We start from the raw sequence: 27462 nt of genomic DNA, 5'->3' as shown, positions 1-27462 counted from the left end.
TCAGCTATCCTATAATGCCAGGTTGTATACATTTTGGTAATCATTCTCGTAGTAACACTCCTTTAAAAAGTATTTCTCTGAGTAATACTCTCTAAGGTCTTAGAGGATAATCATTCTCTAAGTAAGGTAATCATACTGTAAGTAACACTTTTCATAAAAGAATCATTCTATAAGTAACACTTCATAAAAGAATCATTTAACACTCCATAGGGCAGTGCTTTTCAACCTTTTTGCTGGAGTGGAACCCTATGAAAACATTCCACTGACTCGAGGAACCCCAGTGCAATAATTCCACTGGCTCGAGGAACCCCAGTGCACACCGCAATTAGCTAAACAATTTAAAAATTGCGAAACACTTGGACTGAACTAGCGGAAGCTTGGTTGAAAACCACTGCCATAGGGTCTTAGTTAGAGGATAAGTTTGAAATTCAAATTTTGCCTTTACCATGCAGCTCTGACCTAAACATTTTATCAGCAGACTTAAATACTAAATATCAAAACAGAATAAAAAAATTTAAAGCTAAATTTAACTCAAATTTAACTAACTGTGTCACCAATTTCACGTAAACCAGCAAGAACTCTTGGTAAAGCTGGCAAAACGACCAAATCCTATACTTGAATTAAAACAAGTAAACAATTGCCTTTGTGACGTAGGCTGAACATAATAGTGAAGTCTCAGTATTTACAATTTAAATCAACACCACAAGTAAACAATCACCTTTGTGACGTAGGCTGGCTGTACGAGCTGAGCGAGACCCTGCACCGTCCCTTCTACGCCAACGGCACCGGGGGTCCTGACGTCACAACGTCCTACATTACGTCACTGTACTTCACGCTGAGCAGTCTGACAAGTGTTGGCTTCGGAAACGTGTCGGCCAACACTAACAGCGAAAAGATCTTTTCGATCTGCGTAATGATGATCGGAGGTGAGGACACTAGTCCTGATTACGTCATTCAGCGAGTGACGTCATAGTTTGAAAATCATTGCTAGGTAAACACATTAAACGCGTGTGGTACCGTTCTAGGCTGTGGGGTGCGACTTACATTATTTTATTACTCTGTTATAGTGCGTTGTTTATCAAGTTTAGATGTGTCCCACCTAAGTAAGACTGTATCTATAAAATTAGGGCTAGGATGTACATCAGGGGTGGGCAATTATTTTTAGTCGCGGGCCGGATCAAAAATAGGATATAAAACACATGCAATACGCGCGAAGCGCGAAAAAATTGCGACTATATATATATATATGTTTTAAAATGCAAACTTTACTTTAGATTTAGCACAGACAAAAAAATGTACAGTACATTGCTTGATGTATTGACGTTTATCAAGATATAGGGTGCGTTGACCCAAAAGTTAGGATTAAAATACATGAAAATTACGTACAAAAAAAACTACAATGTTTTCTTCTTCTTTTCAAAGCTTTAAGATACCGATATGTTACCTGCGGTACAACGGCCTTATTGCAAAGACTATATAAATCGGGAGAAACACACAACATGGTATTAACTAAATTAGGTTGGCAAAATGTAAATCGGTATATTTCAGAGTTTGGCGTCATATTTTAAAGACAAAATACTTTTGACGCGCAAAAAATATATAAATATTAGGCTAAGTTTATTAAACTTTCGTTGAAGAGAGTGCCACAGTGCAAAGGTCGCTATTTGTCTGTAAAATTGTCAAAAATCGTGTGAAACAAACGAGAAAAACAAAAAAGATCCGTGCCGTCTTGACTTAGCCTATGTATTTTAAGGAAAATAAGCCGCGGGCCGGATTAAACTGCTTGGCGGTCTTAACTTTTACGAGCAATGATGCTTAGAACCAATCTCACAAATTTAACCTTGTTAGCTACAGTTGCCGACCCAACCGAATCAAACGTCATCCATAGGTTGAGAAACACTTATTTAGGTTTTGACTTTGCTCATTAACAGTTAAGATTTCTCACCTTTTCAGCACTCATGCACGCCGTAGTGTTCGGCAACGTTACGGCCATTATCCAGCGGATGTATGCCAGAAGACAGCAGTACGACATTAAGATGGGCGACCTCAAAGACTTCATTAAAGTTCACAGGTGCAGCGCACGAGACTTGCTTTTGTCATAACAGCTGTTGGCGGGATGTGAATCCGAAAAACAGCAAGTGCATATTAATCGATGGTTGATTACGGGTACCTAAGCAAGCCAAATTATTTTCAATGAAACACAGTAAAAGTGCATCTAATTGCCCACAAAAACAGAAGATTTTAAAACAACAGCGTTACATCTTTGCTGTTTATTAGCTTTAAGTAAAAACTACAACTAAAATAATCATAAATTTAGAGGTTGCTAAAGAACGGAACTACCCCTTTGCTGTTTATTAGCTTTAAGTACAAACTACAACTAAAATAATCATAAACTTAGAGGCAGTTTTTTAAATCTAACTAGAAGTTGACTGTGAACAGTTAAACTGAAAAAACCTCTAAATCAACTGTCCCTATTGCCAAAGACCAACTGCGAACAGCGCTTTTTGGCTTTCGGCCAAATCAGCCACTTAAAACAAAACGTTGATTTCACATTTCAATCAGTAGATGTATCTGTGAACTCTGCATAAAGTCAAAGCGCAAACTACTGATTACGGCTGCGACATACATTGTTCAGCAAACAATAACAATGTCATTCGAAAACTTGCTGGACCACTAATTTATATAAAAAAGTGATTCTTTGAAAGGCAGGTCTCTGATTAAAACTCTTTCCAGCGTTTGTAGAGCCTTTGTTGCTTACTGACAGCATTAGGTTTGCTGTTTTTTCCACAAAGCCGAGATCTTTTTTATCAAGGGGTGGTTTCTAAACTGAATGTTGTTTAATTTATTTAGTCTTTCGAAGCCCGTTAAACGTCGAATGATCGACTTTTTTCAACAAACGTGGGAAGAAAGTGGTGGAGTAAACCCGCATGAGGTAACTGTCTAAAAATTAAATTATAAAATAGAAGTAAATACCTGAATATTTTGAATATTGAGATATAATAATACGCCTAGTTATTGGCGTGTCGACATATTGGTACAATAGATGTACATTTATTTAGTACAATATGTACGGTTTTTAGTTACGCACCCTTAATGGACAATTGTGTAAAGCGGTGTCAATATTATGCAAATGAAAATTTGAAATCTGGTAATTGTAATTGTTACCAACTTTTCGGCAACCTGTATTAAAATTCTCTACTTCAGGGTTAATGTCATAACCAGAGGAGCTGTTTTTGATTAATTATTATTAAGTATATGTGACTGTTTTCATAGCACGTGAAGTGTGCTCGCGTTTAATTTACTTTGCTGAATTGCTTGTTGCTGCAGATCCTGAAGGACTTTCCCCGAGAAATTCGAGCAGACGTTGCGATGCATTTGCACAAGGAGCTTCTCAACATGCCACTCTTTCAGATCGGAAATCAGGTGAGAAGAATTTCACTTGTGGTTCTGGAAACTTTTGACAGCGGCCTAAGCAGTGTTGTAATGCGTTGAAAGTACACCTTTCCGCTTTCCGGTTTATACTGAACAGCTAGCAGGTTTTGTAAGTGCTTAACACAAGCTTGATTTAGCAAAAAAATGTGAAAGCATGAAAAAGGACAACTTCCGCACACTTGAGCGCCTAAGAAAGAAATATACGGAAACAAAAATGTAGAATGTTCAATGGACATAAATTGTCCTTTTTTTGCTCGATTCTATGTTAAAAATCAGTGAGTGAGGGCTGCAAAACAGGTCTACCATACTCTACATTAACATTCAAAGTTAATGTTTTTTTAAATTACCAATTACCGAAAGAAGGGTGTTTGCTCATTATGTAGGGCGAAAGTCCCAAATAATAATGACGTCACTGGCTGACGTCAAGGCGCTTTTACCCTCCTAATTCATTTCAAATATACCCCCTTTCGGGGAATATTTTTGTGTAGGGATTGTCCCGTTTGGGGATATTTGAAAGTGGGTTAACCTTTGTTCAAAGATGCATTAGTGTCGCGGCCAAATTTAAAGACACATTAGTGTCGCGGGCAACTTGTCGCTTTTGCCGTAGAAAAAGCGAATTTCGGTCCGGACGTCTTTGCGCGAGGTGTTATGAATAAATAATGCCAAGAGCCGCCGTCGCCGCAAAATCGTCAGCACGGCGCGGGTGATTGACAGCTGACTGACGGATGATTGACGGGTTGACAGTCCGAGGAAGTTTGACGCGTCCAGAGAGGAGAAGAATCGACTTAGCGTCAAAAACTCGATGTTAATTAGCTTGACTTGAAGACCACGCAACGCCTAACTCCAGCCAGCGCGCAGAAATTAAGTCTTCGTTTAATCCGCTCCTCCAGAATGGACCTTAAAATCTAAATCTTTTAAAAAAAATTAAAATTAAAAAAAAAAACAGTCTGTTTTTCGGTCCATTTAGATTTTGAAATATAGGACATGCAACAACAACAGGTAGCAACGAAATATAAATGGACCCTGAAACAAACACAATTGTTCACCAATTTTCGCCTATTAAATACTGTCGTTGCGCAGAATGTACTTCATCTTTTTTTGGATCTTATCGACGGCCAAATAAGTGCCCTTAATTTTTCCGCTCTGTTTTTGAAAGGCACTTTCTAAAGTAACCATCAAACTTTTGTAGTGCAACGTTTTTGTGAAGAAGTTAATGCTTACACTCTCCCTCAATTATTGTGAGAGAAGCGCCATATTTACCGTTTTTTGTCAAGTCGGGCCAGAGAGAATGAGGCCGGGCATTTCTGTGTTTCGTTTTGTTACGAGGTTTTTAAAGTGTGACTATATACTGTAGCCTGAAACCAGCGTAACACTAAGCGCTTGATGTGAGTCCAATTTTGATCTGAGTCCAAATTTGTCCGGACGCCGTCAAACACCCAAACTTTTGTGAATAAATTAGTTATTATCTATTGAACAATCACTGAGTTAATTAAAATCTAATCAGCCCTGTAGTGTTCTAATAAAATTTGAAAATCGTACATAATTTTATCTGTTTAAGAGAAAATTATTGTAAAATGATTGATTGTCATGATCGAGTATAGAGATGTAACATAACATAAAAAAACGTAAAAAACGACTTTTTTGCTGTGCAGGGTTTTCGCCGCTACCTGGCGCTGCACGCTCGCCGATGCAAAGTGGCGCCTGGTGAACACGTGATCTACGAGGGGGATCCCCTCGAAACGGTCAACGTGGTTTGCAACGGATCACTGGAAGTTCTACGAAACGAGATCGTCATCGGCATTCTAGGTGCGTATATCTACTGACACTACTGAATGTAAAAGACTTGACGCTTAACTGCACTTGAGTAACTGTTTAAAAATGACTTGATTGTCTTAAGTCTTTTGACCGAAGTAACGTTACTTACCTCTTTTGACCAAAACGACTTGATTTGACTTAAGGTTTTTGACTTGACTTAAGTCTATTGGACAAACTTGACTTGACTTGAGTCTTTTGACCGAATTGTTTCGACTAAAAGACTTGAATTGAGATAATTTTTTTAACCGAAATGACCTCACTTGACTTAAGTATTTTGACTCGACTTGACTTAAGGCTTTTGGACAAATGATTTAAATTGAACTATTCAGTCATTGTGCTTTTATTCAATCTTTTTTAATAACATTGGGTTATTTATCAATTTTGGTAAAAGAATTTGCTCGCCTTGTGATCAGTTTTTGTTAGTTTTAGTTGAGTTATTGCTCATAGTTTTATTTTTTCATGTTCAATGACATGACTTGGGCAACTAAAAACTTAGTTTTTAACAAGTTGATGGAAATCTAGGTAGCTGCGAATAGTGTGGTTTTTAAACAAATGGTTGCATGCTGTAAGGTTTTAGCTTTTTGTATGGAAGGCAAACGCGTTATAAGAGTGTGGTAAAAAGGGCATCTCTTGCTATTAACTTTTTGTAAAAGAAACATAAGGAGGCATCGTAATTTTTGCCAAAAACTTATTTTTGTGTGTGTCTGGCTTTTGGGTTATTTACAAAATCCAGGTAGTGAACAAAGCCTGACCTGAAATGCTGTTAAGTGTAAAAGATGCTAAATTTTTTTGGTAAAATAGTGAAAATACACTATCCACCTAAAACTGTCCTTTACGAAAATTTAAAAGCTCACATTCTGCGTTAACGCACAACACGCCAGACAACAGTATTATAATTCCCAACCAGGCAAGGGCGACATCTACGGCGCTGACGTGGAGGGAAACTCCCAAATCATGATGACGTCACATGCCGACGTCAAGGCGCTGACGTATTGCGAGGTCGAGTGCATTTCAGTCCAGGGTATTTTTGATGTTTACTATCTTTATCCTGAGTTTGCCGATTCTTTCATTCGGGATATCAAGTGAGTTTGAATATCGTAAAAAAGTATGAAGTAGCGGTTCTTAGCTAATTTTAGTAGTTTTGGTAATATTTACTTGAAAAGCAGTAACTGCACTGTCTATAGTTTGTGGTGAGTTGCATGACGGGGATATTATATAAGATTAATCGATATTGAAATAACACGTGGAAAACTAAAAAGACGTTAATATAAAACTTTATAGCGTAGTATAGGCTAATCTGTTCGTATCAGCCCGTGTTGTAAACAAGTCATTTAAAAAAAAACTTAAGTCCAAGTCAAGCCACTTTAAATAAATGACAATTCAAGTCCCAGTCAAGTCATAATTAGAGCAAGTCAATTTCAAATCAAGTCCTTGTCACAACAATCAAACGTTAAACTATTAAAAGCAGTAAATTAGTCCGATTATATACCCTCTAAAAGTCAAATTATTTAAAAATCGTGACTTTAGTGCACTTAATTCAAGTCAAGTCATTGACTTAAGTTATTACAACACTGGTATAAATTCTACCCCTGATGCATGGCCTAATTTAGTAGCTGTTCCATGCTCAATTGAAAAAGTAGTGCAAATCAAAATAAATTGGTTTAAAGTTCAAGTTTACCAGCAAACAAATACCTTTTAAGGTCGGATTACTCGTGTAATCTATGGGAGTCGGAATCACACGCCACCAAGACCTTCAAATCAAGAAACCACAGCACAAGTAAGACTTTAAAAAAGTAAAGTAGATCATTTAGGTTTTGTATGAAGTCAAAATAACGGTACAATAAAAACACAAACCAGAATATATATTTTTTTGTGTTAATTAGGTAGAAATGTATTAGGATCATAACATGAAGAAAGGTGGATTCTATATAGTTTCACATCTGAGCCGATATAGCTCAGTTGGCAGGGCGACGGACCCGGTATGGCCAGAGGTCGTAAATTCGAACCTCGCCGCACGCTGTAGTTTTTCTAGCCTGCCTTGTTTGCATCTTAATCGACCGGTTTGGTTAATCTGTCGAAGGCTTCCAGTGTAGTTTATCCAATGCGGAGTCGGTTAAAAATAAGCCCGAGTCCGAGTCCCGAGTCGGACTCCAGCCAAATGTGCGATTTTGTCGAGTCCGACTTTACAGACTTTATTTTACCATGTTAAGTATAACTTAGTAAAGGTACATATTCAGCAATCCACTCATATGGATGATATATTATTTATCCAGCTACAATACATGCTTGGAAAATACTCGGGGTAGTCTTACTCGAATCCCGAGTCCGGTTTTCAGCAAAGCAAACCGACTCCGTCGAGTCCCGAGTCCATACTACTCAGCCGTGATTTAAACCATGGTTGAATTATGTAAACGAGAATAACGTCCGACAAAGAATCGTTCAGTTGAAAGAATGCTACTCTGTAGTCTATAAAAGGGGCGAGGTACAAACTATGAATTGCTAAGAACCGCAGCTCTAATGATTTCCTTAAGTTAATCTGTAGCAGCAATAGACTTTTATGAAACGACTGGTTTGATTAATCTGTCGAAGGCTTCCAGTGTAGTTTGGCCAATGTTGTTTTACCCATAACTTACTGGGCATTCCAGCTACCACCTAAAATTGAGTGTTTAATTAAACCATGGTGAATTTATATAAATTACAATAACGTCCGACAACAAACGACCATGTGAATGAATGCTGATTTATAGTCTATGGAAGGGGGCGAGGCACTATAACCATGAATTGTTGAGAACCAAATCTCTAATGATTGTCAAGTTAATTTTTAGCAGATAAGCGTTTATAAAACTACTGCTCATCAACAGACGCCTCAGAGGAGTGCTTCTCCTTTCGCTCAGAGGAGATCGCCAAGATGAGTCCAGTCCACCACGGCTCTTCTCCTATTACGAGGAAAGGAGCAAGGGTGAACATGGAGAAGGAGAACAGTAGGAGCGAATTTGCTCCTCTCATAGGTAAGAGCTTAAATAATTTGGCAATATGATCGGTGTAGGTTAAAGGCATTGGATTCTGTTTTTTTTTATCAAGGGGTAGATGCCAACATTGCAAACAATGGGTTGGAACTGTAAATTTAATAAAATGTTGACAAAAAAGTATCATCATTCAACATGTTTAAATCATGTTGCATCCAACAAATTTCAAGAATCAAGAATTAGTTTAATATGTCAAAAAAAGAGCATCATTTAAAACAAATGTTACCCCGACTGATTTCAAACTCAAAGTGGGTAGAAGCAGACTTGGACAACTAGATGAGTTATTTTTCTAAATCCAATGTATTAGAGTAAAATTCCACTAATTCTAAATTGAATCTATTTAGGATTTTATGAAAATGCTACGTTGCCCAACGGCACGGCTTTACGGTCAAAACGAAGAATTTAAATTAATACTATTTGAACGGAACGACTTGTGGATGATTTTATAGCCGGAAAGCATAAAATATGCTAAAACATATAATATATAGCACAGGAATATTTTCCATTAAAATCTTACTCGAATAAATTGCGAAATAAACTAAATTGGATATGAATAATTTATTGTTTTTTTTTAAGTTTTTTAATTCTAGTTAACATTATTTTTTTTGGAATTCAGTTAACCTAGTTCATAATTTAACTTCAGAAAGCTGAAATGATGTAATTCTAATTATGATCTAATTTGAAGAAAATGAAGTGCTCTAACGTTGATTTAATCTTATTTTAAACGGCTAAAGTAAATCCAATTGTCCTAGACTGGGTAAGAGCACTTTTACCGTATCGCCGTAATTCAAACTCAAGTTGTGTGCATTTCAACTTACAGAGGAACAGCGCAGCAGCAATTCAGTAGCATGCGAAAGCCCTCAACCCAATTACGTCTCTATCGTGGTCGACGAAGGCGAACAGAATGGTGAAATTGCTCCCGAGAAACAGGGGGACCTTGAAGACCCTGTGACCCTTTCACCCCCGCCTGAGCCCCGGGTAACCACCCGACTTGACCCGACCGAGTTCTACTTTCACCACGAGCAGGAGAAGCAGGCTAAAAAGAGGCGAGGCTTCAAGTCGTTTCTACGCTCTCTCAGCGCCTCCCTGGGTGAGTTGCTGGTTTTTGTGAATTTTTTACCCGTAAAACCTGCGTTTTACCACGAGACCTTGTTTAGTGAATTTTTCACCTGTGAAACCTGCGTCTCGTGACTTTTTTGATCACGAGAGTTTTTTTTTTAAGTTTTCACTTGTAAAACGTGCGTTTTGTGATTTTTTTCAGGGGATCACAAGATTTTGTTTCGTGAGTTTTTCACTTGTGAAACCTTCATTTCGTGACTTTTTGGATCACGAGACTTTGATTCGTGATTTTTCACTTTCCAAAACTTTTTTTTGCTTTTTTTACGGGATCACGAAACCTTGATTCGTGTTTTTTTCACTTGTGAAACCTGCGTTTCGTGACTTATTTCATTAAGAAACTTAGTTGTGAATTTTCTGTCACGAGACCTTGTTTCGTGAGTTTTGTGAATTATTATGAAATCGGTATCTCGTGAGTCTTACCAGTTGTCTAACCTATGTAATTCCTTCCAACTGGTAAACCTGTAAAGCACAGTTTTATCGGCTTTTTTTGCTACTAAAATTATTCTTTAGGGTCTTTTTAGGTTGTCTGTTTCTTTATGAATGCAAATATGTTTCTTGATGAATGCAAATATGTTTCTTGATGAATGCAAATATACTTTGTTTTGTAAGTATTTTAATAGTCCATCTACATAAACGAAATTCACCTCAATTATTACTGCACACTTTTGTAATATTGTCAACGTAATATTCCTGAAAATTGTTGCGCTACCCGCTGTAAGTCGAGTCACGACAAATGACATTCTTCAGTCCCAAGACTGCCGCCTGAATGTCGTTTAATCAATTATTATAAATAAAAAAACAGTAACGCTTAATTCAGTGTTTAGCAACATTTTGACATGCGGCAGAAACTTTAAATAGTTCGCGGCACCCTTGCTCGCATTTTTGTTGAGTGGTTAACTGTAACGTTACAAAAAACGAGATTGAACCAGCATATTAACTGTGCAGCAATTTTTCGCACTTTTATCGTACACAAAAAATTGTATTAAGAAGCTTACCAATAGAGCAAAATCTCTCTGCACCCTTGAGCGGTAAAAATGGCACCCTAGAGTGCTGCGGCACCCAGGTTGAGAAACACTGCTTTAACCGACCACTTTTCTCATCGTATGGTTTAATGTTATTGTACCCTCTATTTCCAGGCGAAACTGGGTGCGTTTCTACCAAAGAGGAAAGCAGTTACATCGTTGAGGGGGGATTCCCCGCCACCACCCCCTCCAGCGCTCTCCCCTCCTGCATCCGGAAGAAGTCCCTCACCACCGCCTCTTCCATGGAGGAGCCCAACAAGTAAGCAATATTTATCTTCTTCAATGCATCCATAAACATGTGTGAAAAACTGTGTGATCGGTTTCTACAGAAGTCGTACTTCGACAATATAAACTGACAATATAACGGAATACATATCATAATACACCGGGGGCTTACAGTCGTGCTTACCGGTTTAAAGTAATCTTTGATTATATTTATATTAACCGAAACATCCTTGATTTAGGAAGTTTTACGTAAAGTGAGGCCGTGGGCTCTGCGGGCGGTTGTAGTTTTGCTTAGGTCTGACATAAAGCCTTTAATACAGAAATCAAAGAAGAAAAGAGACGTAGCGAAGGGTCAATAAAAGATTAAAGAGCTTATATACTGCTTCAGCATATTTTTGAAAACGAATCGCCATTGTAAAGAACAAAAGACCAATAATATGAAAATTAAAGTCCATTCAGAAGTAGGTAGCTTTTTGAACGTTTCATGTTGAAAATGAAGAAAGAGATATCCGAAACATTTAAAATGCTGCCTACTTCTCTATGGGCTTTAATATTCTTACTGCGTCTTACTACAACCTCCAACCATTATGCTCCAAAAATGGACATCTCTTTAACTTTCCTTTATAGACTTAGCAGATCGGCCTCCGACAACCTTAACATCAAAAGGGTGAAGTTTGTTGACGATGACGACTTCTCTGCTCAGAGGGGAAGAGCAAACGGAAGGAAGTCGGTATCTTGCACTGAAGAAGATCTCAAGTGAGTTTCTTAACCCCTTACTCCAGCCCTTTGCTTTTAGAGTCTATAAAAACTCGACTTTTTTGTAGCCAGACGGCCAACGTTTCTGTACAAGCTAGGCGGTAAATCTATGACAATTATCTCCAAGGATTCTCGAACATTTGGTCACAATGGAGAAACAAAATAAAAACCAGAATTAGATTTTAAAGCAAATCGCAGCACGAATAACTCAATAGTGCCTTTAACTTTTATTACCAAAATAATATTACAACAAATTGCTGATTTCGGCCTAACACGGTCGAAGAAACAATCTTGAGCGGACTTAGTGTTGTCGATGATATCGTAGCGTAAAAATTGCCACGTTACAATAAACGCTGCTTTGTGTAAAATAAAGTACCAGCCTCTGTAGGTTGACTATTAAATCTAAAACGATATAAACCAACAAAGTCATCCATTAATTCATCATCTCGCGGCAGATACGCGGTCCTTCAGCTCTCCAAGATCCACAAGAACGTGTTCGACGCTTACGAGCCGGAGCTCTCGCGTCTTGACGTCCACGAACCCCATCAAAACACACCCCAGGGGGCTTCCCCTGACCCCCAAAAGGCTCACGCGGACCCAAACGCCACCCTAGTGCCCCAAGCCGCCGCCGAACAACCCCAGGGGTCGCAAAGTTGTGCTTCCCCACTTCGACAAGAGAATAAATCCCAAAGCTCCCCGCAGCGGCAGCTCTCGACCCTGAAGAGAACCCCCTCGGTGCCGGGAAAGCCCCTGGCGCGGCGTCGTCGGCGCCAACGGCGTAAGTCTCTCTCCCCCAGCGCTTCGTCGCAGATTCGCCGCGTTTCCAGCGCCCACGACGCCGAACGAGAGTTCCTCTCTGACACAGTGACGCAACAGCGGGCCCGGGGAAGTCCCGGCGCCGCGCGGAAGCGCCTCGACTCGTCCGGTTCCGACGACCGCCTCTCGGACAACGTGTTCCGGCCCTCGCCCAGCCGCTCCTGGCCCGGGGGTGTCTGTCGTCGGGGCAACAGCTGGCGGGCCGAGTCGACCGGTGATCTGTTCGTCGAAAGCGTCCAAGATCTTATATCGAAGGTAGGCGCTTTTTGATATAGTTAACTTGGAGCATAATGGTTGTAGTAAGGCGTCGTGAGAATACAAAGCCCATACAGACAGTTAACTTAAAAATGATGCATCTTCATGAAATTCGAAACCTTTGGCATCGGGTTTCTGCTTGTCGACCACTGCTTACCTGACGCGTTTGTATTGATTATTTTGTTATTGGTATCCATAAGTGTGCTATGTATATCTATTTTGCTGCACTTACAGGAATTGAAGATGTCGGTATAGGAGAAATATATATTCCTTTAAAAAAATATGACCCTGTATTTCCCTCGGGTTTCTAAACTTTGATCGGAAAGATTTTTAAATGTGTAGTTCGTCAGAACATATATAGAGTACCATCTATAAATGTATCGCTGTCGAGGCTGATTCGTGTGTTAGGATACATCGTTGGAGAAATTGGAATAAGCTACTGTTTCTACCACTGGAATCCTTTAAAATAATACCATTAACCAAACTATCCGAACATGAGGTGATCGTCAGGGCACGTACAGCAGAAACATGAAACATGTTTTTTTTTTGTTTTTTTTAACCTCCTGCTTACTTCAGGTTGCAACTCTTAACGCGGAAGTCCAACGCCTCTCGTCGCATCTCTACAACGAAAGCGTTCGAAACAGCTCCTCCGTCAACTCGCTCAACTTCCCCGACGCGTCCCCTCGCAACAGGTCGACCACGTCATCAGCGCCGCATAGCGGTGACGTCACGAGTGGCGGTGGTGACGTACAGTTCACGTCATCCTTTCGCGCTTACCGGCTGCCGGGCGAGTCCAACTCCTGCCAGAACCGATTCTCGCCGGCGCGCCGAAGCGGGACTTCCCCCGAGCCGGGCGGCAAACCGGCCGCGTCGGCGATGACGTCACGAGAACTGATGACGAACGACGCGCCGGTCTGCGTGCTGACGTCACCGTCGGGGGTCGACAACTTCGTGGATATCGATATGGACGCTGAAATCGCTGGAAATCACGAAGGTCTGACGCGACCTTCCAACTTTCACCAAAAACCGCCCCGGTCGCCCATGGCAACGCGGCCCCATCGGACCCAGCCCCCGGGCCACCTGCGCGCCAACTCCCACTCCTGTCCGCCCAGGGGCGGGGGACTTTCCCCCAATCGGTTTCTCCCCAGCGCAGACTTGTCGCCACTAGACGGCGGGCTCTACCACGCGCATAACAGCAACGGAGTCGGGGGCCTGGGGTTCCTGGGGACGCAGGGGGGGCACGACGGCTTCGTGTCGGTTCTGAGGCGCGACGCCGACCACTGGGGGTCGTGCCACGACCTGGACGATGACTGGCGCAAACGGCGCCTGGGGGTTCCCCTGAACGCGGGCCGGGGCAACGAGAGCGGCTATATCAGCAACAGCCCCACCATTCAGCTGTAGCGTGGTGCATTATGACGTGAGTCGCTTTGTGACGTCACGCTGTCCAGCTGTGCGGTCCGAAATATGACGTCATCATAAGATTCAGCATCCAACTACAGTTGAAAATCGATTTTGGTGGACAATAAAACTGCTGTTCCTGTTTTCTTAAGGATCTACATTTGATCTCTCTTTTCTTACTTCTACTTCGCTATGTGTCTGCAGTTACTGTAGGGTAGACGGTGTTTACTTAAGACCAGAGTTATTCTCTGTTTGTTTTTTTGAACACGTACGACCTACAGGTTTTTGAGCAATATCGGTGAAATACTGTTAGTTGTGGTTTGATAGAAGTCTTTAACATTTTATATTTAGTTTTACCTAACTTGACTTGCGTTTAAGGTTTCCTAGTGTGTTTCACTCGCGGTTAGTTTTCGCGACCTATTTAGTCGTTTTGTACCGATTTTAGCGTACAATTCTGGTGCAAATAACACGACCAGACAACAACAAGATTGTATTTCTGTAAGTTAAGGAGCTGGGTTGTAAGATTCTACGCAGCGTTAGTATTCTCGTAACCACATTGCTGCAATACAAAGGACTACATAAGTATTCATCTGGACGAACATCTTTTGTTTTACGAAGATTTTCCCCGATGACCAAGAGTACTTTTTAATATTGGTCGCTTTGTTATTAACGGTTTTCAGTCAACTCTAAAGCTAAACGTATTCGAGGTAGAAAAACAATAGGATAGAAGCAGTGTTGTTACGATTTGAGTAAATACCTTAGTAACGGTTTTCAAAGGACTTGACAGGACTGAAGTCGTTTCGGTAAAATGACTTTAAGAATCTTTTGGACAAACTTTAGGACTTCGGTCAAATGACTTGGGTTAAAATTTATTACTAAAAAATAAAGTTGTCTCAATTTTAATGAAAATCGATTAGTTTTCCATGGGTGATTTTGAAGACTTTTTTGAATGATGACTGGACTTGGCAACTTGATGACTCGTAGTGGGAATTGATAAGTTGTTTCAAATGACTTGACTGGGTGTTTTTAAGTACTTGTTTACAGCACTGCCTAGAAGTCAACGATATTTTAAGCTTTATCTAACCAAATAGATTTGGTAAGGAACAGCCTTTTTTTTTACAATAATTACAATACACAGTCTATCCGGCACATCTCTTGCTGTACAAAGCAGTTTATTATTGGGGTTGTTAAAAAGTCGACGACACGGCACGAAAGTCGCTAAGGCTAGAACACGAAACAAGCACACACAATGCCGGCACGTAGCTTCAAAAAAATACAAAGTTCACTGTTTACTGACTGAAAACTGGTAGAAAAGGTACCTAGAGGTATATACAGACTAATTGGCCATTGACATTTAGTTTTCCTTAAAAAAGCGAAACAAAATCCGTCGCTGGTCAGTCGAACCATTCTCATTTTGGTTGTAGCACCATTGAAACCATTGTTTTGTAAAATCTTTTCACAGTCCATCGGCTAAAGAAAATCTTTCCAACGAAATAACGGCACCTTTTTGAGCGAACATGTCGAAATACGAACGCAATGCGTACCATATTGGGCGCTGGTAAAAACACGATTTCTCAATTGCTGCGCGCTAAAATAAGCAGGTATACGCATGTATTTATGTACAAGTTACATGATGTTGTTAGAAAGCGGAGCCGAAATCAATAAAATCGATTAAAAACTTGTTTTTTGAAATTGGCAACTGGTAAAAAAAATGTGTCCGATAAAGCATCAAGATTTTGGTTGGTATTTCGAGCATGATTGATGGAAGGTTAAAACGGTTCATCATCTGAAAAACGGCAATTTAAAATTTAATAACCAGTCAAACATATTTAGGTCACAGTAATTGGCAAAAATATTATATATTAATGACCTTAATAAAATCCCAAACAGAACCACAAAAGGTATTAAAAAAAGATCTGAAACAACTTTACTTTTTTTTTTTAAGCCAAATAATTAAATAGTAATAAAAATATATTATCAAATATAATGGCTTAGGATTTTTTTCTAAATTAACTGGAGAGAAGTATAAAATTTATTTAGATCATCAAGAAAACACTTTAGATTTTGGACAAATTGCAGTCCTGATTTCACACATACAGTACTTTTGTCGCAAAAAAATCGCGTCCTGCGATAAAAATTGCGACACGCCCAACCAAAGTCCCTAAAAAACAGCAAAAAATCCCACCTTGATTTATAAGTTGGTGTCGAACCAGGACATCTGGTCCTGGGGCTGTCCCTGACCCCCGACGATCATTGGGTCCAAGTCCATGTCCCCGGATAGCTCTGGAAGGGGGTGATATTCTGACTGGCTCATGTGGGGGTGCCCGAACTCCATTGGCTGTTGGCCCTCAGGTGGTGGATAAGCTTAAAATGAAAAAAAGGAGGGGATGATATTTTTTGAATTTGCATTAGTGAATTTTTTTTTAACTTCCGAAAGGTATTTTATTTTAGTGCCTTTTAAAAAGGTTTTTTCAGGCGATGTTAGGGTTTTTCTCTTATTTTTAGCATAAAATATTCAAGAACTTTGATTATTCAATAATTGACATCATTTTGAAATTAAAAACACCGAAAAGATGCTATTTTTTTAATCTAAGAAAGAAAAATCTTCTTTTAAGAAACTCCTTTTCACCCTTGTTTTAAATTGGTAAAAAAATCTTAAAACACACAGTGTAGCCTAAAACTAGCACTCGCGATCCCTCCAATGGAGACCATTCTTAGCGACCAATTAACCTTTTCCAAAGCCTTACCAGCAAGTAAACATTTTTCGCCTACCTGAATGTTGCGAGTTGTGGACCGAGCTGGCCGAGCTGTGGTGGGACAGCGGTGGCGCCATCGTGTGGTCATACTGCATGGTTGGGTTCATGTTCATCAGGTCTCCGCCCTACACGAAAAAAAGAAAGAACAGGTTTAGATGCATTCAGACAGCTTATGCTTAGAACTTGTTGAACTGGAGTAGGTAAAAATTGAGTAATTACGTAAACTCTTTTAACAGTATTTTTAAAAATAGTTTTGGATTTATTTTACAGACTTAAAGGAGAATTGCACCATTTGGGTTTGTTATCATCGGAACTTTGGAAGTGGTATTATTTATTTTAATAGGGGTGATTTTCCCTATAAATTCCGAAAAAATGCCGCTACTGGTTTTTTTGTACGGAGGTAAAATATTTAACACTTTTGTGTTTAACTAGAAATTCCCTATCCCGACAAAAAATATCAACAGGCCGGTACTAATATCAACGCAGTTAACAAAAGCGATACGATCTTTTTAACAAAAATCACAAAACGTCCACATTTTCAACTGATTACTAGTAAACGCGCGGCCCGCTGAAGGCTTGTTGGCGCTCAACAAATAAACGTCAACCGGCTTACATTGTAGAGGGCGCCGTCGTCCTTGAACAGAGAGCTGGTGAGTTCGACCGAGAGGCGCTTCTTGTAATCTTGAGACTTGTCGTCCGACATTCTGAACAGGGCGGCTGCGGCGTACGTGGCTGTTGAAACACATACATAAGGGTGGTTTACGGTTCGGTGCGCTGGACTATATACGGAACAGTTAACGAAGCAGAGCTCCAAAGAAGTTTAAAGCCAGTGGTATTGCTGTAATTAATTCAATGCGTGGACAACGATTATTCTATGATATTGTACAACTTGCACTTGTTGAACATAGTATATTTGATTAATGGAATCCGCACGTGGGTGTTGAAACACATACATAAGGGTGGTTTACGGTTCGGTGCGCTGGACTATATACGGAACAGTTAACGAAGCAGAGCTCCAAAGAAGTTTAAAGCCAGTGGTATTGGTGTAATTAATTCAATGCGTGGACAACGGTTATTCTATGATATTGTAGAACTTGCACTTGTTGAACATAGTATATTTGATTAATGGAATGCGCACGTGGCTGTTGAAACACATACATATGGGTGGTTTACGGTTTGGTGCTCTGGACTAATTACATAAATATTAACACAGCAAAAAGAAATTTAAAGCCAGGGCTATTGCTTCAATTTATTACCAATGCGTGGACAACGGTATTCTATGATATTGTAGAACTCGCACACTATATGTTGTTCAACATAGTATATTTCATGAATGGAATGCGCACGTGGCTGTTGAAAAACATACATATGGGTGGTTTACGGTTTGGTGCCTAAACAAATTTAAAGCCAGCGGTATTGCTTTAAATTTATAATGGCTTTCGTGAAAGTAAACAAAGACCGAAATTATCTTTTAACTAATCCAAACAGACCGATGCCAATTTTACGCCCAATACTGTTGCCAACGCAAAACAAAATTTTTTTAGGCCAAAAAGTATAAAATTTGTTTTTTGGGCAATTTGTCTCATACAATGTACGACTATGCTAGAATTACATGTCACACATGTCAAAATTGGACTGTGCAATAGAGTTCTCTTTCGTGGGTAGGGACTTGTCCTCAATAATTTTACTTTTATGGTTAAAAAAATCTTTGTAAACAGTAAATTTGAGATTATGTTTTGCATTGAAACTACTTTAAAGAACAGAAAATGGTAGTGATAATATAATCGGCTACTTACCGACGCCTTCATTTTTGGAATGCAAAAGGTCGGTGAGGGGAGCACTTGCCCCCTCAGCCTCGATGATGTCAGCACTTTCCTTGTCTTGAGCGAGTTCACACAGAACTCCGGCAGCCACTCGCTGGATGTTCTGGACCTGAACGAAAAAATTACATAAAATCATAATCGAAAAGAACCGTCTGACAGAAAATTAGGGTGAAAATTATTATTGTACAGGTATCATAAAATCATTTAAAAAAAAGATAAATGATTAAAAAATTGCAATGTAAAGGCAAAAAGTTGTTTTGTGACCAAAAAAATAAATAGAAATTAAGCACAGTGAAAAAAACTCTCGGAATCGGCATTCGTACAATAATTTATCTACAGAAAGTTTTATTCTCGCAAACCTGTGAATAGAGCAGCTGAACAAAAAGTGGAATCGTGTTAAGACTGCGGATGACTGCTCGGCTGTGTCCCTCTCTGGCCAGAATGTGAAGTGACCCGGTTGTTCCTTCAACAATCTCCTCCATACGAACACCATCCTGAATATAATATCGGCAAGTTTTAAATAGTAATAATTTATTTAGGTGACACTATAGACGGATAGACAGATCTGTAATCTAGCTTGATAATTATTAAATTCGAGTAAATCGACATCATCTTGGTAAAGACGTTTCGATATGATGCAAGTACTTACCATCTTTATCAGAATGATTTATCGAGTAATGTATTTAATTTAAACGGGAAAAGGGAGAGATAAAGTGCCATAAAAATAAAAAATACATAGTTGAATTTACGTTAACGTGAAAGTGATTTTTTAACTTCTAACTGAATTAAAAACGTTTTTCTCTGGATTTCTGAAAAAGGGAAGTTTTCGCTTTAACAGGGTGTTTATGAAATGGTAAAACTGTAAAAAAATGCTAGTTTTTTGTAGCAGTTATAGCAGAAACAGTTATAGTGCCTGAAATAGGCCAGTAAAACAACCATAGGTAACACATAATACTACGAGGTAGCGACCAAACATTTTCTCTTTCCCAAAAAATATATTATTTAAAAACTGGACTTGCCACATATGGGCTCGACATGTGGCTCTGGCTTGACGCCAAGCTGGTGCGGCGCTGGGTGTCCTGGTGGGCTCTCATCAGTAGCTGGACCAAGCGGGGGATGGCGCCGTGCTCACGAAGCGGACCATGGTTGGCGGTGCATAGCGCAAGGTTGCGGATCAACCCAACAACAGCCTGGTTAAAAATTGTATAAGTTGTCGCTATGAATAAGCAAACACAGTGGCTAAGGATCAACTCAGAAATTTGAATTGGCTGTCGAGTCAGTTGACCCCGAGGTATGAAGAAATCGAAAAACGTCTACTGTAAAAATCAGTCTCCTGTATTTGGGTTGGACTTCCAAAACACTGTTACACAATTGTGAGAAGATTTCAGGTCGACATCAATATATTCAGTTTTATTTCAGAATAAAAATATATGTGGTGACATTACCTACAAAAGAAACTTGGGTAAAAGATGTTGTAAAATCTGTCTTATTGTATGTGGGTTGAACTAAAAAAAACCTTACAAGATTTTTAAGATTGACATGGATAATTGGATATGTTCAGTTTTAGTTCAGAAAACCAAGTCTTTTTTAACCAAGTGCAATTCATAAAGAAAACTTCAAAGTTAAAAAATATTAAAAATGGAGAAATAGTTAACAAAGTACTTTTTTTCCCGGTTTGAAAGAAAAATAATTTTAGGTTAGGCAAAAAACACCTTAATAAATGGCGAAAAATTAGGCCACAATATTTAGCATAGTTAATATTTGTTGAACACAATAACTTTATATCTTGAAATTTGTTAATACGTTTAAAACACAATAAGAGAAAGGATTCCAGGTTAGTAAAACCGACCTTAATGAGTGGCCAGCGTGACGGGGGGTGGAGCAGTTTTACAAGCACCGGCAATCCATAGTGGAGGCGCACAGCGTTCTGGGCCATCTCAGCATCCGGATGACGGGATGTCAAGTGACGAAGAGCACACACGGCCGGCTCTGTGATGTCCTCGCGATCGCCAGCTTGCAAAACGGTTCGAACTAGAGCCTCAATTCCTCCAACCTGAAAAAGTTAGGGTAGTCTTTTAGGAATATTCAATGAAACGTGCGCACACAGATGGGTGTTAACCACTGTGATCTTGCCCTTATTACGGCTCATGTATTATTTTATTGGAGTCTGCAATCATGGTCTTCTAAGAGTACTTTCATTTTTGTGGCAATTTCTCTGAATTATAAAATTACAAATATTACGTTTTATTAAACAAGTGTACAACCCATGGATGGTTACGAAAAATTATTTGTAGCGTCATTTCTATTTATTAAACCTAGGTTTCTTAACACATTGATTGTGACAGAAAATTTTTATTTGTCTGTATTATAAAATTTAAACAATGGCAGATTTCTTTTCAATAAACCGGTGTTTCAACCCATGGATTGTGAGTTGTGACGGAAATTTATCATTTCTCTGTATTATAAAATACTGGCATATTTTTTTTCTATTAAACCAGTGTTCCTTAACCTCATGGATTGTGTGGCCTTTGTCGCGAAAAGATATTTCTATTACAAAATTGGAAATATTGCTACCTTGCTTTTAAACATCTGTGGTGTGTGCAGCAAATAATAATCAGCATTTTTGTTTGTTATTGGTAAAACACAAATATGTTGCATATTTTTAAAATGTCATCAACATTGAACAAAGCACATTTCTTTTTTCAGAGTTTAATTACTAACAAAATGGTAGCAGACCATTTCTTACCTGGCAAACTCTGGTTTTGTTGCTCATGTTGTTGCAGGTCAAGTTGCTCAGAATTCCAGCGGAGCAAGTGACCACGTTAATATCGTTCGATGAAAGAAGCTGCATAAAATCCAAAATTATTAAATTTTCTCAAACCTAAAGAATCCTAGCTCGACCTGTAGTGAACGTCAGCTATATAAAGCTTTTAGTGAGAAGGCAAAACAGGTTACAAGGACTAGTGAGTTAAAAAGCAAAACCTGACCAATCCTATCTAGAAGCAGTTTATTAGCAAAATGTTAATTACAGACGCCAAATCATTTTCCACTACAAATAACGTCAGTTAGTACCCCATGAAAACCTAAGTTAATATGTAAAGTAAGATAATTCAACTTTTGGTATTTAACACTTTCATTGCTTGATAAATGCGGAAAAATTGAGTCTAGCATTTTATGGAATGCAACCATTTTCTCATTTCTAAAGGCATTTTGCTGTATTGAATCATGGGATATAAGACTAAATAGTTGTTTGACTAACTGTCAGAGTCTCAATTCGCGTGCATTAAATGAAATACATTAAGATTTATCATTATTAAGGGGTTGAGCAGTGAGAACCCCAAGTTTTTTGTATTTGGAGCACCCTAACTCCCTAAGCACCCCCAACTCACGTCCATGAATGTAATATGAATGCACGAAAATAAATGTTTGTAACCTGAACAAGGTTCTGCAGAAGGTTCTCGATGTGATCCTGCTTGGTTCCGGCATCAGAAAGGTTCCTCAAGCTCCACAGGCAGTTCTGCACCAAACGTTGCGATGGCGAGTTAAGGTGCATACCCACAGCTTGCATGCCACCTGTGAAAAAATCATGTTATAAATTATGAATATATAAAGACTAAACCTATATAACCTTTTTTTACAAATAACAATAACCAATTCTTTTATACACCGGGCCATATGATAATAACCCTTATTTTTACACATGTTAATTTCGCATTATGCTGAACACTATGAACCAAACTCTGTTAAATCAGACATGAAAATGAAAGCAAAAGATAAATTTGTAAAGTTCAAAAAATATAAAAATTTTTGTTTACGGCAAACTATGTTTAATTGTTATATTAAAATATTGACAAAAATATTAACCCCAAATTATCGATATAATGGTGGGAGCGGAATATCGGCCGATAATATCTTTAAGGCAAAATAACTGTGATAATAAATTTGAAAATTTTATTATACAACATTACTTATGTTATAGTAATATAAACACAAAATTGCCTTATTTTTCCTAATTATGTGGGTTCAGATTGCAGATAGCTAGAAAAATCCACTTATCTGCAAAAACAACACTCAAATACCATGACAGGCTGTATGGACATAATAGGACTAACAGGATAATCCTATCCTAAAATTCTTGGGTGTATAAAGGGATTAAAATCCTGTTCTGCAGGCAAACCAATTGTTAAATTTATTGATTTTTGTACAGTAGGTGGCATGTTGCTAATGCAAATTGATCATGTGTTATAGTATTCAGCTTTTTATATGCAAAAAGGCGTTTACTAGAAAGGCACATCCTACCAAATAAGGCTAACAAGTGGTCATTAAAACCAAAGCCTCCCATTAAAGCACCAATACAGGAAGCACATATGGACAAATAGCTTCCCGCGTAGTAAACAAAGCAAGATATTAACATATCCCAAATAGCAGGATTTAGATTTATAGCAATAAATGTTTAGTGAAATAGTATTTAGTTGTACAAATGTTTTTTTATAAAATATATTTTCTATCATTTTATTTGTTTTAATTTATTCTATTTTTGCCTAAATAAGCATTTATAGGCAAATTAGCATTTATAGTCAAATTAGCAATCACCAGCTTCTGCTTGCGTTTTATTAAAATGAATCAAGTTGATGTTTGACACTTGATAATTAGGATGAAAAACAAATAGTAAAAAACTTATACAGAAATCCAGAGATTTTCTTGGCCAATTTTTGGTCAAAGCAACACTGCTTTTAATTTAAAAAAAAGCACATTACAAAAACGACCTTTTGTGCATTTGTATGAACCATGATACAAAAATATGCCATATTTTAAGGTGGAAACTGTAGAGGCTTAAATAGTTTAAAAAAATACCCACCAGCTTCCACAATTGCTGGTTTGTTGCTGGAACAGACCGACAGAACCTTGAGCACCCTGCTTGTGGTCCAAAGCAACTTCTCGTAATCGTAAGTGCGCATGATACGCACCAGCTCCTGGGGACCATTGCTCGCCAGAATAATAAGCTGAAATTGCAAGCAAATCGATGATAGGAAAAAAGTAAAACTGTAGAAATCCTTATTTGGCAAATATAACTATTTTTTATTTGCATTTAAGGGTTAAAGTTCTGAATTTGACTACGAGTAGTATTAAACCAAAAACTGCTCTTAACGAACGAATTGCTATTCATGAAAAGGTGAAAAAACGCCAAAAAGGTTAAGAAACACTGTTTTAGAGGGCATAATGGGGGTTGTTTTAAGACAATATACGATTAATAAGCAAGATGTTGACCTGCTACACAAGTGCTCTTAGTTTGTAAATAACACAAACTTGTACAATGACCAAATAAATCAAAATCATGTGGGTGAAAGTGTAATTTAGAGTTTTCATCCAATCGAGTCGAGCAACGAAAAATAGATTTTGTAAGACAATAATGTAATTGTTGTTACAATTTGGAAAAGATCAAATCAAGATTTTGCGGACATATGGTTTACTTACCTTGCTTTCTTGGTTGCCATAGGCTAGAATCTGCAGGCAATCGGTGTCAATGGCCAAAAACTTGACGTTGTCTCTTGCCAAAAGGTAAACCATCTTCTGCAGTCCGCCGGCCAAACGCACGGCCTCCTTGGCGCCCTCTTGATGCAAAAGGAGATTGTGCAGTGTGGTAATGGAGTAAAAGACCACAGACTCAACGGGTGAACTAAAATAAACAGATAAACGAGATAAATATGGGCAAACATGCAGGAAGGAAACAATAATAATAATTGAAAATGAAAATGCATTGCATAACTTGTAAAAATCGGCTGCAATAATTTGGGTAATTTACCACAATTTTGAAAGTGCTTATATAAGGGCCAAGACTAAAAAAGATTTTCTAACTAGCTTGAAAGGCTGTTAAGCAGAAAAACGCCTATGTTAGCTGGTTTCCACCATTTAACTCTTTAAAAGGTTTATTGGGAGTTTTTTTTTAACAGAAATAAAACTGGAAACTGAAGAGACAAAATGTGGTCAACACAGAAATTCTTAACTCAACCAAATAGCAATACTGAATAGTTCATATATACAGGGTTGACACACAATTTTTTAAAAAAAATTTAAAACATTCAAAAGCTTTGCAAATAAAATTTCTAGGTATTTAAAGACCTAAAATTGGATCGTTCAATGATTTTTGAATGTAATTTGAAAACGAACCAGTATAAATGCCATTGTCAATACAATTCAAAAACTGTCTTTTAAAATACTTTTAAACCATCCAAAAACTTTTAATTTAGTAAATCAATTAAAATACTTCTGGCAACACTGTTTATAGTAAAACACATCATTAAAACTTACTCAAGCATTTTAACAAGTGCTGGAATTCCACCAGACTTGAAAATGGACAAAAGGCCTTGGCGATGGTGCGAAAGGTTGTGGAGTGCACCAGTGCAAGCACGTTGGGTTTCAGGGTCAGTGGCATTCTGTAGAAAACATTATTGGCTTGTTTTACAACTCTAGCCTTCATAAGCAGTCTTTATAAACACAAGCACATCTACCAAAAGATATATTTGCCTAAATGCCCCGAAGCAAAATTTCAGTGCGTCAAACCAATTAGGGCTGTGGTAATAGCAGTATAGTACAGTTGTAATTAGATTTAACTACAGGTGTTCTAATACTGTTTCTCACAACCAAGCATGACGTAACATTTTTCAATATTTTGCATTCACATTTCCACCCAAACTGCCTTGTGTAAATGGCTTTAAATAATGTTTTGGTAAAAAAGGTAAAAATGATGATTTCTGAAACTATATAAAGACTAAATTCACCAAATGCAAAGTAATACAAATTTACAAGGGAATACTGCAAAAGAGAGTTGTTATATTATATTCTAGATTCCTATCAAAGGCAAAAAACAATGCTGATTGCTGACCAAATGTGCCATGTTAAATATTTAATTTACATATCCTGTCTGTATTTCTGCTTTAAAAAAAAAACAATATAAATAGCAGCAATTGAAACACTTGTTAAAGTTCGTACCTGCATTGCCCGAACAAGTGCCGAAATCATGGCGGGGCTGTTCATGAGTGCCTGACGACTGGCCACTTTCTTGGACAGCATGTGGACCATTTGGGCAGCTTGTTGGACCACAACACGATCCTCGTCGTTCAGAAGGGCGGTCAATTCCGGGATCGCTTTTGTGGCAACATCAGCATCATCCTACAAAAGTCAAGCGAAATACTTAATTTTTCATTCTGTTACTGTAAGATTTCACTCAAAAGGGATAATAAAAGCTGATATTACTCTCTTACCGATCTCTTAGTATCAGTAATTTGGGGCCGATAGTTTCCCACTGTGAAAATCTATAGCTTTGCAAATTTGTGATTTGTTTTCATTTTCATTTGTAAATATGCAACAAAATCAGATAAGTGAATTTGGTAAAATTAGACAAGCCAGTAAAAGACAGAATAACACTTAAAAGCTATAGGAATAAAAAGCAACAAAAGGTGAATAGAAAGAAAATCCACTTTTAAGGTCATTCAGGAGTTGTGCTGATAGTGTAGTTTGACACATTAATTTCTTGTTCTGACAGGTTTATTCTGTTGTTATGCTTAATATTTTGGAAAAACAAAATTTTGGAAAAAGGTTTTGGAACACTATTATAGCGTATACCAGTAGTGATCAGTTTCTTTTTAGAATTGAAGATTACCTGGTAGTTGATGAGGTTAACGACTGCCTGTTTTAACATCTGGGATGGTTGCGCCAGCCTCTGCACCGAGGTGGGTGAGTTGGGGTCAAACTGCGTGCTAGGGATCGGCTGCATTGTCCCATCCTCGGTCATCATCGTCTCTGGGAAGAGAACATCCCTGACGCGGTCAGCTCGGGTGCGAACAAACTGGTCGTGGATTTCTGTAATGCAAAGGAACGAGGGTGTTGAGAACTAAAAGTGGTTCAATGAAAATAAATTTATTTTTCAAAAAACACAGCAATTTTCATCCAATATTTAAATTGGTTTAAAAAAGTTTTCCACTTAAAGATGTTTAACCTATAAACAAGAATAATGATATATTTAACTTAAGTCTAGACTGGTGCTTTATAACATTAATTTCATAATTTACAACCTCAAAAAAATTCAGATTCAATTTATTTTTATGTTAAAATACAAATTAGTTTTAAGTAAAAAGATTAAAAAAATTAAATAGAGCAGTACAACTATTGATTTTATTTTTTAAGCTAAAACTGTAGTAACAGAAAAGTACTTACGATTGGCCTCGTCCATAGTGAATTCCCTTTGCCAATCGCCAAGAACTTGCTGGGTATCGGGGTAGTTTCCATCGTGATTGCTGTGCCCACTGAGCATTGACGGGGTAGCGGTGTTGGCCCCGGACTGGATGCCAGAGTCACCCCACTGGTTCCACATCTGGACCTGGACCTTTGGGTCTCCCCCAGGAAGCTCCCCACGGTTCATCATCATTTCGGCCATGTCGGGCGTTTCAACACAAAGCAACAGAAATTCAAGAGAATCAGTTTGGTAAAATAAGGGATAAAATAAACTGTGAAAAGAAAATAGGACACTGAGAAAGGATAACTTAACGGTTAGTATGTTAATTAAAAAAATTAGATTAAAATTAACTCTCGATAAAACATCGGCACAATAAAGACAACGTTTAGTCAAGAAAACAGGCGCAATTGTATTCGTTCATCGAGTATTTTTAATATAAATTTTATAGGAACATCTTATTAATGCGACATTGGCTTGTCTGGCAGGCCAAATTAGGTCTGTATCTCTTCAGGTCTTTTATGACGACATCGCGCCAAGTAAGGAGAAAAGGTCCTCGCCAACTTTTCTAAAACGTTCTCGCAGTAATGGCCGACGATTAACACAAAAAGTCTGTACACCTTTTTCAAGCCGTAACGCCAAATAAAAACGAAATAATTTCTCAACCTGACATACATAACACCTGCACAGCGCGATTTAAACTAATTAAACGTAGAAACCTTTCCATCTCAGGTTTTAAACGCAACCTTGTCAGCGATCTTCGGGCAAGACAGCGGAAAGCAACTCACT

The 27462-nt window shown here is 38.3% G+C and overlaps 2 protein-coding genes across 2 annotated transcripts in view; one reads left to right on the top strand and one right to left on the bottom strand.

The window, feature by feature from the left end:
- LOC146132033 (uncharacterized) overlaps nt 1-13867 on the top strand; it is a 31619-nt gene extending 17752 nt beyond the window's left edge. The window contains exons 10-22 of the mRNA XM_083397185.1: nt 732-926; nt 1954-2071; nt 2851-2932; nt 3328-3423; nt 5085-5238; nt 6155-6329; nt 6948-7024; nt 8109-8255; nt 9094-9363; nt 10529-10673; nt 11267-11395; nt 11851-12466; nt 13043-13867. Coding sequence (XP_083253311.1) covers nt 732-926; nt 1954-2071; nt 2851-2932; nt 3328-3423; nt 5085-5238; nt 6155-6329; nt 6948-7024; nt 8109-8255; nt 9094-9363; nt 10529-10673; nt 11267-11395; nt 11851-12466; nt 13043-13867 — 3029 coding nt within the window. The remainder of the gene's footprint in view (nt 1-731; nt 927-1953; nt 2072-2850; nt 2933-3327; nt 3424-5084; nt 5239-6154; nt 6330-6947; nt 7025-8108; nt 8256-9093; nt 9364-10528; nt 10674-11266; nt 11396-11850; nt 12467-13042) is intronic.
- Nucleotides 13868-15004: 1137 nt separating this feature from the next.
- Nucleotides 15005-26942, bottom strand: LOC146132032 (catenin beta-1-like). Its single transcript, XM_083397989.1, has 16 exons — nt 26658-26942; nt 26104-26303; nt 25434-25613; nt 24753-24877; nt 23919-24120; nt 23302-23446; nt 21877-22016; nt 21190-21288; nt 20293-20496; nt 19463-19633; nt 18803-18937; nt 18417-18552; nt 17234-17352; nt 16637-16745; nt 16050-16228; nt 15005-15650 (listed from the first exon to the last, which is right to left on the bottom strand). The coding sequence occupies exons 1-15, from the start codon at nt 26875-26877 to the stop codon at nt 16056-16058; spliced, it is 2358 nt and encodes a 785-aa protein (XP_083254115.1). The 5' UTR covers nt 26878-26942; the 3' UTR covers nt 15005-15650; nt 16050-16055.
- Nucleotides 26943-27462: the final 520 nt, after the last annotated feature.

Source organism: Ascidiella aspersa, chromosome 9 (genome assembly GCF_963924565.1).
Source record: "Ascidiella aspersa chromosome 9, kaAscAspe10.2, whole genome shotgun sequence".
In the NCBI taxonomy this organism is placed as follows: domain Eukaryota; kingdom Metazoa; phylum Chordata; class Ascidiacea; order Phlebobranchia; family Ascidiidae; genus Ascidiella; species Ascidiella aspersa.
Note: the sequence above shows the minus strand (reverse complement) of the source record. Positions and strands in the feature narration are given on the sequence as shown.